The following is a 14,157-nucleotide window of genomic DNA, read 5'->3' as shown; positions in this document are numbered from 1 at the left end:
CACTTTTGAAGGAGTGACATTATCCATTCGTTTCCTGCTCCACTTCTTTCTTCCTGTTGTGTAATACGTCACTGAACTCTACAGATGATGACACACGTGATATCGTGTCATTTTTTGTGATCGATTGTGTGTGTGTTTGTGTTTGTGTGTGGGAGAGAGAGAGAGAGAGAGAGAGTGTGGATGCTGTACATCTTTGTCTATAAATACCGTATGCTGATTAGTGAGCTAAAAGAAACAAGCACGAAATGAAGAAAAAAAGATAATCAGGTCCTTAAAACGGAACATGTGAACAGGTTTCTGCACCGCAAATTCCAGCCTTAAAGGGGTCCTATTATGCTCTTTTACAAAGTCTTGATTTTATTTTGGGGGTGTACTAGAACAGGCTCTCATACTAGGTTGTTCGAAAAACATTATTTTTCACATATTTTACATTATTACAACACCTCTCTCTCCAGTCCGGCATGAACGGCTCGAATAGTTCCTGTATCAAATGAAGGCCCGCCTTCTGAAATACGCGGACAAAGTACTCAATTCCATTACTTGAGTGAAAGTACAGAAGTACCTGCTTTTAAAAGTACTTAAGTACCAAAAGTAAATGTCATTTTTTTATGTCAATGCACTGTTTTATTGTTGTACGTAATACTTGCAATACTTTTGAAGCAACTTAGAATAAGTTACACCTGCTGAATACACTGACTAACTTGTAGTATATTTGGAATAAAGAGCTTTTAGAATGTTAAAAACCTATGGGGGGGAAAAAAAAAAAAGTATTTAACACCCCTACCCACCCCCACAAAAGCAGGATGTGTAGTGATCTCACACAGTTCTGACAGTGTGTGCACACATATGTGTAGCCATTCATCCACATTTGAACAGAGTGGACAGTGAAATCCTGTAAATACAGAGTGATAAGGAAGAAAAAAAATCTAACCGGCTTTAAAACCCAGCAACACAACTGTAGCTGTATAACTTTACAACAGCAACACTGCTTTAACAAAAAAGCAAAACAGCAAGACTTATTTAACATCAAAAAAATTTTTTTAAATGCTGTCTAATCGCTCTCGCTGTACTTTGATGTCACACACAGAACGGTCTGCAGTGCTGCTTCAAGCCCTCACCTGTCCAACACCTGTGTTTTATTAGGAGATGCACAACAGTTCTTCTGTGGCTTTATAGGTAATATTTTCACGTACACACACTGTTTTATTGTTGTACGTAATACTTGCAATACTTTTGAAGCAACTTAGAATAAGTTACACCTGCTGAATACACTGACTAACTTGTAGTATATTTGGAATAAAGAGCTTTTAGAATGTTAAAAACCTATGGGGGGGAAAAAAAAAAAAGTATTTAACACCCCTACCCACCCCCACAAAAGCAGGATGTGTAGTGATCTCACACAGTTCTGACAGTGTGTGCACACATATGTGTAGCCATTCATCCACATTTGAACAGAGTGGACAGTGAAATCCTGTAAATACAGAGTGATAAGGAAGAAAAAAAATCTAACCGGCTTTAAAACCCAGCAACACAACTGTAGCTGTATAACTTTACAACAGCAACACTGCTTTAACAAAAAAGCAAAACAGCAAGACTTATTTAACATCAAAAAAATTTTTTTAAATGCTGTCTAATCGCTCTCGCTGTACTTTGATGTCACACACAGAACGGTCTGCAGTGCTGCTTCAAGCCCTCACCTGTCCAACACCTGTGTTTTATTAGGAGATGCACAACAGTTCTTCTGTGGCTTTATAGGTAATATTTTCACGTACACAATTTAGCAAAATCATACAATATTGTGTCTAATATATAACTTATTATTGAATTGCTTTAAATAAATATCACATTTGCAACTGGTCAGTGTTCAAAAAATGCTGGGAAATCATGTTATGTAGCCCTACAAGAGTGATTACTGATAAACTGTCTGAAAAAGAAAGAAAGTCATGTTTTAGAGAAGAAAAGAAATCACCCACTGACTTTCAAAGCTGCTACATAGTAATGACTTTCTACTACGAGGATCTTGATAGAAATGTAGTGGAGTGAAAAGTACAATATTTGTCTTCAAATGTAGTGACGTTAAAGTCATAAGTTCCCAGAAAAAATAATACTCAAGTAGAGTACCAATACTCAATAAGTGTATTTAAGTACAATACTCAAGTAAATGTACTCAGTTACTGTCCGCCTCTGGGGGAACAGTATGAATTAGTGAAAGCTTTAACTCTCATGTTGTTCCAGACCTGTATGAATTTCTTTCTTCTATATGGAACGCGGAACATATTTGAATGTTGGAAGCCTTATGGAAAAAAAAAAAACTTTTTTCATTCTTGAAGCATTCTTCAAAACATCTTTAATTATGTTCCACAGAATGAAAGTCACACGGGTTTGGAACAATCTGAGTAAATGATTTTTGGGTGAACTCATCACTTTACAAAGAAGTTTTTTTTATTTATTTTTTATTATTGCATATATTCTTAAATCGTATTTGTCTCTTTCATCAGTTACTCATTGGAACTAGCTAATATATGACTCATAAACCTTTCAATGTATTCAGAATTTTTATTGCCACTAACCCTACTTTTGACAAAGCACCATAAAAAAGTACTATGTAGCTCATTCTTTTGTTTATTAGTTTATAGAAATGGGAATGGCAATTACAAAATGTCATTTATGCTTACTAAATATTGCCAAATAGTACAAACATTGCTGAACTGCCTTTGTGTGACCTTGGCACTGTTAATAGTGCTGATAAAAATGAATTACACCACGTTACAGTCTAGGGTCATCATGTTCCTTCACTGAATGATGCCTTTGTGATGTTTCACAAGTAATGAACAGATCTCACACTGCTGCTGCACAAATGTAACAAATCACTAGAAATCCTAGAAAAAATGTAACATTGTAAAAGCACTTCAGATCATGCATGCTTCATCATACAGCAACAAAAATGGCTGATTTTGCTATTGACAATATATGTATTTATAATAAATATACATTTTATGTAATATATAAATATGTATTATACATGTTATAAATATGTGTATATATATATATATATATATATATTAGGGCTGTCAGTTTAATGGTTAACTTAATTAGTTATGAAAAATAACTGATTAAAATATTTTAATATTAGTTAACGCATTGGCCCCGCCCCCAGACCTGTAAGTCATCTTATATTTCATACAGTTGACTGTTGCCAAATATGATGCAGGGCAACAACTCCATAAATGCAGTTATGCCCTAAAATTAAACATATTAGTGCAAAAAATGCCCCTGTATGAGTATTTGTCTCATATTTATATCATACAATATCACACCAACAGGGAGAGTGGTATTACACCAGTGTTGATTTTGTCCCGAATATCATGAGTTTAAATGTGATTTTATACAACAGTTCAGTATATAAGAAGTTGATATTGTGTTATAATTTAAACACAATATTATGTGTTTTTGCCCAATTTTGCAGAGAACATAAAGCCCTAGCAGAATTGTTGTGCTCTACGACACAGCAGTGTTTAGTTTCAGAATGAATCCGCATTTTGAAGGAATCGTGTGAATCAATGATTCAAAGGCCTATTCAGAGAGCCATTTACTCGATTCCTGAATGAATCAGCCGTTTGAATGAATCTAAAAAAAATCATGACTCATGAAAACATTTACCGCCATCTGCTGGCAGATTAATTTTCTTATTTAGAGTATCATTTCATTAAAAAAAGTATTGATTAATTAATAATGATGATAATAATAGAATAAAAACATTAAAGGGATATTTCACCCCAAAAAATTTAATTCGGTCATCATTTACTCTCCCTCATGTCGTTTTCAAACCTTTCTTCTGTGGAACATAAATAATGTATTTTGAAGACTGTTGGTAACTAAAGCTGTTTTGGTTATCAATGACTTTCATTGTATGAACAAAAAATACTGAGATGTTTCTCAAATGATCTTCTTTTATGTTCCATAGTTTATGTTAGGCCGTTGTAGCCTAAATGTTTGTGTAATAAATTTTATGCTGAATCAAAATATTTCTTTCTAAAGCTACAATTTGTAATGTCTACTTGATACTTTCTCATTTAACACATAGCTTTAAATAAACTTTTGTGGGTCTTTTCACAGTCAAATGTATTTTGTGATTAATTAGATTAATCGAAACATCATGTAGTTAATTAGATTACAAATTGTAATCGACTAACAGCCCTAATATATATATATATATATATATGTGAAGAGTTCAGATGCAAAAGCCTCTAAGTGCCATCTGAAATTTTCTTCTAAAATTCTCATTTTTATCAGGCTCCTATGTTTAGGTTCAGTAATTTTACTTTAACGGCAATGTATAGGTTCTTTTCTATGCTATTAAAGTGAAAGAACTGAACATAAATATATGAGCCTGATAAAAATTGTCATTTTAGATTAAAATGTCAGACGGCACTTAGAGGCTTTTGCATCTGAACTCTTCATATATATATATATATATATATATATACTCTCATTACTTGAACAATTTCTCATCCAAAAGCATCTAGTTTCCACAAAACTCAAGCAAAATATATGTGTATGCATAAATATTATAATTTACAAGACATTTTCACATCCATTTAACAATCACATTACAAAAGATTAGTTTCAGGAAAGGAGAAACCTCCCACTGACTGTTTAAAAGTGTATCAGTCCACTTGTGTCCATTTCCAGAGTGAGAAACATCCTTCAGCAGTCATCTTTATGGTAAGAAATTAAGCTGATTTGCGCTGTTTGTATCCTGTTGCTTCTTACTCATGGTAAGCCTGTTTGTTTGTTTATTTAAATTATTGTATCTGGTCCAACTTTTCCAGATTTTAAACTTTGCATGAAAATGCTTCTATGTAGGTTGTTCTACACTCTTAAAAATAAAGGTTCTTCATTGGCATATCTGGTTCCATAAAGACACTTTAACACCCATGGAACCTTTCCATTCCACAAAAGATTCTTTATAGTGGAAAAAAGGTTCTTCAGACTAAGAAAAAATGATTCTTTTAAGAATCTCTGGGGCACCAAAAAAGGTTCTTCCGTGGCAGCTCTGGAATCTTTTTCTCCTCTCTTTTTCTGTCTCAGATCTTGCTCTTTTACCATTCACAGGAATGGCACTGAAGTGTAACCTGTGTGTTTCCAAAGGGAATGGGAACCCCTGCACTCCATCAGTACAGACTGTCGGCCTGTGGAAACATCACATTTAGAGCTGGTTTAATAGGTGAGTTCAGCCACCATCACAACCCTTAAACAGATATTACAGAACTTTTCTTTGTGTTGCGTCCACAGCTCCTCCTTCTATCCGTTCCTGTATAAGCATGTCGTCCAGCTGGAGCTATATGCTCGCTCCAAACGTGAGTGTGCTGTGTGCTGCAAGACTGACCTCTGCAACTCAGCCAACAAACCTGTAATCAGAATCATTAAAGACTTACATCTGCTGATCTGCCTTTCTGTAGCCTTAGTGGTGGGATTATATGAAATTCTACTAAACACTAAAAGGCTCAACACTCAAATGTATTAACTAATTGCAATGAAAATTTTACAAAATGCAATAATTAAGAACTTTTTGCAAGCAACAATAAAAGCAGTCACGCACTGTCTATTGTGTTTCACAGAGGTCACACAAAATGAACAAACAACTGAGAGATATCCCTTTAAAATAAAGCTTGTTAATAATGAATAAGGGCCATCCGAAGATTGAAAACTGAGATGTAGTGGCATATTTAACCTTTGGCAGAAATAAAAACGATGCTGTAAGGGACAAGTAGTGCGTTTCCTGGAAAAATCTGGAAAGAAAAAAAAAAAAACTTTCAGAAGACAAAAACTCCAGAAAACAGGTTTGGAAGTTGTGAGTTAAATCTACATGATCTAGGACCTATATACAGTGCGTGCCATTGTAAAGACTGGAAGTCTAGCCCTCACAGCCTCGTTTTCATCCGCAGACAGTAAATTAAATACCACGTCTAACCAAATTAAGGTCGATCCTGCCTAAAGGCGCATATTCTTTGTTGCTAACAAAGAGAATATGAATAGACAGTGTCGATTGCGGCATTGAATTAAGATCTGCTCATGTTGCACCGTATTTCATTTTAGGCGTTTTTTACAGTGTTGCACATTTTAACCAATCACACACGATTCCGTTGAACTTAGAAATGCAATGGCCAATCAGAAGCGTCCAGATGAGTCATCGCTGAAACGCATCAGTTTTGTTGAGTGCGCGCGCGTTTGCTGACTGAATTCCAGACTCTTGAGAATTCTCTCATCATAAACAACAAAGCGCAGATGTACGTACAATGTAAGTAAGCCATTAATTTCACAGCGTATACAGCTTCAGTGATTATAACGACAGGATTTTTTTTTTTATTAGTGCGCTTAAACTCGCCATAGATGTTTGATTAATGTTGATAATGTCACTTTCTATATATATATATATATATATATATATATATATATATATATATTATTCGCTGTTTTAAAACCGTGGAAAGGAAACGTTATATAATTATGAATTTCTAACATTTTTATTAAATTGTAATAACGTTAAATACAAATTCAGTCCCATTAAACATTTTTTTTTTTTTAGCCTGCATGACACCCATGTCTGGTTCTAGCTAAAAAAAGACGGGTTTATTATGTTTAATACATTTGGCTGCATTTAGCCTTACCATAGAGTTGGTTCACCCTCCACATATGTTGATATATAAACGAGTTTAAGGTGACTGCAGTGCCTCGAACAGATAGTGATGTCTGTCAAAGAGTTTCAGTGGCGACATCTTCTGGACAATAGACAAGAGTCAAAGGATGGAGCTGTTCAGCAACTGATGCTTTAAAATAAAAAAAATAAAAAAATAAAGAAAAAAAAAATATATAAAAAAAAAATAAATAAATAAAAAAAATAAATAAAAATATGATTTCCTCAAAATAATTACATAAGTACATGTTGTTCGTCAGTAATTATTCAGTATATTTGATATATTCATTATATTTAATATTAATTTTTATTATATTTAATACATTTATTAAATATATTCACATATTTATGCAATTAACAAGAACACTCATGTAAATCTGACCAAAGATAGAAAAGTCAATTTCCCTGTGATTTTGTCAAAATAAAATTGAACTAAATAAAATTGAACTACATTAAAATATTAAAAGTTTAAAAGTTAATGTTAACCTAAACTCTCGCTTAGTATACCAACTGATGATGGCACTTCAGGTATTTTGATAGATAGATAGCTAGATAGCTAGATATTATGTATTGGTGCAAAATAACTTCTAAATTGGGGTGTAAATGTAAGAGAAGTCTATTTAAGTAAGCCATTAATTTCACAGCGTATACAGCTTCAGTGATTATAACGACAGGATTTTTTTTTTTATTAGTGCGCTTAAACTCGCCATAGATGTTTGATTAATGTTGATAATGTCACTTTCTATATATATATATATATATATATATATATATATATATATATACTCTCATTTACAGAACAATTTCTCATCCAAAAGCATCTAGTTTCCACAAAACTCAAGCAAAATATATGTGTATGCATAAATATTATAATTTACAAGACATTTTCACATCCATTTAACAATCACATTACAAAAGATTAGTTTCAGGAAAGGAGAAACCTCCCACTGACTGTTTAAAAGTGTATCAGTCCACTTGTGTCCATTTCCAGAGTGAGAAACATCCTTCAGCAGTCATCTTTATGGTAAGAAATTAAGCTGATTTGCGCTGTTTGTATCCTGTTGCTTCTTACTCATGGTAAGCCTGTTTGTTTGTTTATTTAAATTATTGTATCTGGTCCAACTTTTCCAGATTTTAAACTTTGCATGAAAATGCTTCTATGTAGGTTGTTCTACACTCTTAAAAATAAAGGTTCTTCATTGGCATATCTGGTTCCATAAAGACACTTTAACACCCATGGAACCTTTCCATTCCACAAAAGATTCTTTATAGTGGAAAAAAGGTTCTTCAGACTAAGAAAAAATGATTCTTTTAAGAATCTCTGGGGCACCAAAAAAGGTTCTTCCGTGGCAGCTCTGGAATCTTTTTCTCCTCTCTTTTTCTGTCTCAGATCTTGCTCTTTTACCATTCACAGGAATGGCACTGAAGTGTAACCTGTGTGTTTCCAAAGGGAATGGGAACCCCTGCACTCCATCAGTACAGACTGTCGGCCTGTGGAAACATCACATTTAGAGCTGGTTTAATAGGTGAGTTCAGCCACCATCACAACCCTTAAACAGATATTACAGAACTTTTCTTTGTGTTGCGTCCACAGCTCCTCCTTCTATCCGTTCCTGTATAAGCATGTCGTCCAGCTGGAGCTATATGCTCGCTCCAAACGTGAGTGTGCTGTGTGCTGCAAGACTGACCTCTGCAACTCAGCCAACAAACCTGTAATCAGAATCATTAAAGACTTACATCTGCTGATCTGCCTTTCTGTAGCCTTAGTGGTGGGATTATATGAAATTCTACTAAACACTAAAAGGCTCAACACTCAAATGTATTAACTAATTGCAATGAAAATTTTACAAAATGCAATAATTAAGAACTTTTTGCAAGCAACAATAAAAGCAGTCACGCACTGTCTATTGTGTTTCACAGAGGTCACACAAAATGAACAAACAACTGAGAGATATCCCTTTAAAATAAAGCTTGTTAATAATGAATAAGGGCCATCCGAAGATTGAAAACTGAGATGTAGTGGCATATTTAACCTTTGGCAGAAATAAAAACGATGCTGTAAGGGACAAGTAGTGCGTTTCCTGGAAAAATCTGGAAAGAAAAAAAAAAAAACTTTCAGAAGACAAAAACTCCAGAAAACAGGTTTGGAAGTTGTGAGTTAAATCTACATGATCTAGGACCTATATACAGTGCGTGCCATTGTAAAGACTGGAAGTCTAGCCCTCACAGCCTCGTTTTCATCCGCAGACAGTAAATTAAATACCACGTCTAACCAAATTAAGGTCGATCCTGCCTAAAGGCGCATATTCTTTGTTGCTAACAAAGAGAATATGAATAGACAGTGTCGATTGCGGCATTGAATTAAGATCTGCTCATGTTGCACCGTATTTCATTTTAGGCGTTTTTTACAGTGTTGCACATTTTAACCAATCACACACGATTCCGTTGAACTTAGAAATGCAATGGCCAATCAGAAGCGTCCAGATGAGTCATCGCTGAAACGCATCAGTTTTGTTGAGTGCGCGCGCGTTTGCTGACTGAATTCCAGACTCTTGAGAATTCTCTCATCATAAACAACAAAGCGCAGATGTACGTACAATGTAAGTAAGCCATTAATTTCACAGCGTATACAGCTTCAGTGATTATAACGACAGGATTTTTTTTTTTATTAGTGCGCTTAAACTCGCCATAGATGTTTGATTAATGTTGATAATGTCACTTTCTATATATATATATATATATATATATATATATATATATATATATTATTCGCTGTTTTAAAACCGTGGAAAGGAAACGTTATATAATTATGAATTTCTAACATTTTTATTAAATTGTAATAACGTTAAATACAAATTCAGTCCCATTAAACATTTTTTTTTTTTTAGCCTGCATGACACCCATGTCTGGTTCTAGCTAAAAAAAGACGGGTTTATTATGTTTAATACATTTGGCTGCATTTAGCCTTACCATAGAGTTGGTTCACCCTCCACATATGTTGATATATAAACGAGTTTAAGGTGACTGCAGTGCCTCGAACAGATAGTGATGTCTGTCAAAGAGTTTCAGTGGCGACATCTTCTGGACAATAGACAAGAGTCAAAGGATGGAGCTGTTCAGCAACTGATGCTTTAAAATAAAAAAAATAAAAAAATAAAGAAAAAAAAAATATATAAAAAAAAAATAAATAAATAAAAAAAATAAATAAAAATATGATTTCCTCAAAATAATTACATAAGTACATGTTGTTCGTCAGTAATTATTCAGTATATTTGATATATTCATTATATTTAATATTAATTTTTATTATATTTAATACATTTATTAAATATATTCACATATTTATGCAATTAACAAGAACACTCATGTAAATCTGACCAAAGATAGAAAAGTCAATTTCCCTGTGATTTTGTCAAAATAAAATTGAACTAAATAAAATTGAACTACATTAAAATATTAAAAGTTTAAAAGTTAATGTTAACCTAAACTCTCGCTTAGTATACCAACTGATGATGGCACTTCAGGTATTTTGATAGATAGATAGCTAGATAGCTAGATATTATGTATTGGTGCAAAATAACTTCTAAATTGGGGTGTAAATGTAAGAGAAGTCTATTAATTTGTCTTTTCCATTTGTATGTTACGAAGTACAACATTTGTGATTTGTGATTTAGATAATTATAGTGCGAGAAGGGTGAAGAAAGCTTGGTGGTTTATAAAGCGGAGCATGCTGGTTGTTTCTGACTATTTATCTTTAATATTCCGCACGTTTGTGTGGATCCCTCCACGTTTTAATATAAATAAATATAAATATAGCCAAAATATGGACTTTTCAAAAAGCTTTTTAAATGAGTAAAAATAAAATCGAATAAATAAAAGTAAATAACATAAGTATAAATAAAATCGAATGATAGAAATAAGAAAATAGTAATGTTTGATCAGTGTCAGATATTGCGTGGGCTAAATAATAAACGTCCAGAAATACGGCGATATAAACGAAAGGGAAACGGTTCAATTTAAGAAAGAATATTTGTTTATTTTAGACTAATAAATATTTGGTCTTTTTCAAGGCACTTCCAACATAAGGCCAATAAGTACTTCTTCTGACGGTCCGGATAACCTCCGTGTCAGATCTTAAAAGAGTTGCTCCACAAGAGCACGTCAGTAGCTATACAACACAAAGAACAAAACACGATATACTGCAGCTTCCTTCCGTCATTTCATGTGGCTTTGGGGAATTGGGTTCAAATGTGACATTACCGAGTCCAAGATGATACTATAATTAATTACAGTATAGGCTAATTCGAAGTGGTTCGTCAAAATAATTACAAAAGTAGCTATGCTGTTCGCTAAAATTATCCAGCACTTATTTGTGCAATTACCAACGCTATTATAATAATTTCCCCTGTGAATTTTGTGTAAACGTTCATAGTCTCTCAAATCATTTCAAATTGGAGGAAGCCGTCAGATCAATGTTTTTAAGACAAATAATACATCCCATAGGACACGGGTCCGTTAAATAGTCCTGGCATCGGAACGGGCCGCGGGAAAGAGGCTGGGGGTCCGTACAGAGATGAAGGAGATCCCAGAGGGAACGGCAGCGCGAACGGGGCCAGAAGCGGTTTGGAGGCGCATTTGAACTTTTCCAGCTCGGCCTCCTGAAGTCTCTTGGCCTTCGCCCTCCTGTTCTGGAACCAGATCTTGACCTGAGTCTCGGTGAGGTTTAGGGAGTTGGAGAACTCGGCCCGCTCGGCGATAGAGAGGTACTGTTTCTGCCTGAACTTGCGCTCGAGGGAGAGCAGCTGGGAGGTGCTGAAGGGCGTGCGAGGTTTCCGATTCGTCTTGTGCTTGCGCAAGGGGCACGGCTTTGGGCTCTGGTGACCTGGACGAAACGGCAGGAAAAAAAAGATTATTTGTTCAGAAATGAAAAAAAAAGAAAGAAAGTTCAATGGCATAATCTTTCTTCCTCGTGCATTTCTGACAGCCCTTCTTTCTTTCCTTATTTCTGGCGAAATTCACTGAAATTACTTTCTTTTTGGTTCTACACGCTAAAAAATGCTGGGTTAAATACAACCCAGTGCTGGGTAAAATAGGGACAAACCCAGCAATTGGGTCGTTTTGACCCTGCGGGTTTGTCCCTATTTTACCCAGCACTGGGTTGTATTTAACCCAGCATTTTTTTGAGTGTAAGACTCACTAATCTGTCTTTCTGCCAAACGGATATTGTGTGCAAATATGATTTGTATCATCATTTCACAATAACAGTGACAACATTTTTGAATGATCTACTTTTACGGATGAATTATTAATTATCATCGCAACCATTTAATATTTAATAGATAAATATGATTGTTGTCGTTGTTGTTAGCAGGCTATTATTCTAAAAGTAAAAGCAGTAGGGCCGATCTATTAGTAATGAGAAAGGTGGTTAAACGTCTAAATATGGGTCATTTTTTCATTTTTAAAAACATTTTCTTCCTTTCTTCCATTAGAATGATTTTACAAACAAACTTTAATATTGAAGGCACAGTATTTAATGGGCTGGCAAATGCAAATCGTTTTGTTTTCTCATTCTGGTTAACATACCGATACAAGTATTGAAAGAAAAAAAGAAATTATTTATAATAAGATTGTTTTATTTTCAAACTATGATTTATATTAAAAGTAGGCTAAATGAGCCCGACAATAACAAGGAGGGTGGTGTAAAAAAAAAAAAAAAAAGTGTAAACGTGCATTATGCATCAAAATGTTATTAAAGGCCTACTTATACTATTTAGAAACTAAGAAACAAACTCAGCAATGATTGTAAATAGTTGTAAAAAAACTTACAAGGAGGAGATGTGAAAGTTGAGTTTGACCAAGTGCTCTGTTCCTTATCGCTTAATTCTTCACTGTCGTCGTTTAGGCTGTCCGAAACGCTTGACAAACTGTCCACACAAACTTTGTTTGTTTTCTCTACAAAGTAAGTCCTTACTAAGTCCCCCTGTCCCAGTCGCAGTCTCTGGTGCGGGAGAGCCGGAGAACACGCCACCTGGCAGCTGGATTTGGCCATTAGGGATTCAACACTGAACGGGAGGTAAGTCTTTTTTGCTTTATGTCCCGTGTCGGTGGTCACATCTCTCGGCTTTTGACTTTCCTCGCTGTCCGAGTCCGACTTCTCATGAGCTGTCGTTTCAACGGGTCCCTCAGGAGGATTCATAGTAAACCATCCGCCGCGAGTTGTTGCAAATAGCTAGTATCGCGTGACTCGCGTCTCAACTCCTAACAGGCTGTCGTCCTCGCGCGCTGCCTCAGTACACTTATAATAGTTCGCAAACTGCGCTCCTCCTATCAGCGTGCGCGCTCTTCCAGCTGACTTCCAGAAGCTTCGATTTGATTGGTCGGAATGTTCCCCTGGGGCACTCTCGGACCAATCACAACCAACCCCTTAGAAGTCAAGTGGTGAAGTTGACACCAAGACATCAAGGGGATATTGAGAAAAATGAGTACTTAATCGCGATGTCTCGCTGAGATGATGTATAGATGATGGCCTCGGGGCTCTTGACTCTTTGGAGCACAAAGTAGACCAATTTTAGCCCAATTAAACAGTGGGGAAGCGCTCAAAGTATCTGTGACTGTTGAGAAGTAAGGCACAATGGCATTACTCCACACCAAAACTTTAGTCGTAATACACGGTAAACAAGAAAACCGGAATGTCTTGTTCGCATATTACAGTTTGTAAATGCTGTTGTTAAGAATTTATTGTCATGTAGGCTAAAATAAATATAACTATAGCCAACATGTAGTGCTATTTATATATAGCATATAAGCATATAACATGACTTGAATACAGCTGTTTTGTGAAGAACAAGTTTGATTAACAAGGACTTTTTCAGAGTGTAAAGTCAACAAGGAACGTTTAAATAAAAGGCTCATCAAAAGGCAATAAATAAATAAAAATCCCTAAAAACGAATATAGGCTACACGAAAAGCAATATATTTTTTATATAGTTAAAATATAAAGGTTATTTTTGAAAAAGCATTTCTTATATGGAAATTGTCATGGTTGCTTTAATTGAGAAAAGCTTTTGTGAGGGCAGAAATTGATTCGAAAGGGCTGTAAGTTACACAATACTTAGGCAATTTAAGGCATGTCACGGGCTTTTAAGGTTACAAAAGGCTCGGCTGAGAAGCCAGCAGAGTTTTCTTCTCTCTCATTATTTAGAGGGCCAGACGAGCTGCGTTTTGGAAGGCGCCAGAGACGGGGGGATCAAAAGAGAAGGTACCTCGAGGAGGAAAAGGCAACAGTTTAACTCCACTTAACCAATTGTCCTCAAAATATGTAGCCTAGTCCTGAACATAGCTTCAAGGCCAAACGCTGACGTCAAGAAAATGAACCAGTACTTTCCCAAATCCGAAAAAAACAAAAAACGATTGAAAGTATGAACAAGCTCTTCTTAGTGTTTATAATAATTTTTGAT

The 14,157-nt window shown here is 35.1% G+C and overlaps 1 protein-coding gene across 1 annotated transcript; it reads right to left on the bottom strand.

The window, feature by feature from the left end:
* Positions 1-10,656: 10,656 nt before the first annotated feature.
* Positions 10,657-12,981, bottom strand: LOC107583240 (homeobox protein MSH-B-like). Its single transcript, XM_016269386.1, has 2 exons — positions 12,527-12,981; positions 10,657-11,579 (listed from the first exon to the last, which is right to left on the bottom strand). Exons 1-2 carry the CDS (start codon positions 12,894-12,896, stop codon positions 11,176-11,178), a joined length of 774 nt encoding a protein of 257 aa, XP_016124872.1. The 5' UTR covers positions 12,897-12,981; the 3' UTR covers positions 10,657-11,175.
* Between the last annotated feature and the right edge of the window lie 1,176 nt (positions 12,982-14,157).

Source organism: Sinocyclocheilus grahami, unplaced genomic scaffold (genome assembly GCF_001515645.1).
Source record: "Sinocyclocheilus grahami isolate Dianchi unplaced genomic scaffold, SAMN03320097.WGS_v1.1 scaffold51.1, whole genome shotgun sequence".
Taxonomy (NCBI): domain Eukaryota; kingdom Metazoa; phylum Chordata; class Actinopteri; order Cypriniformes; family Cyprinidae; genus Sinocyclocheilus; species Sinocyclocheilus grahami.
Note: the sequence above shows the minus strand (reverse complement) of the source record. Positions and strands in the feature narration are given on the sequence as shown.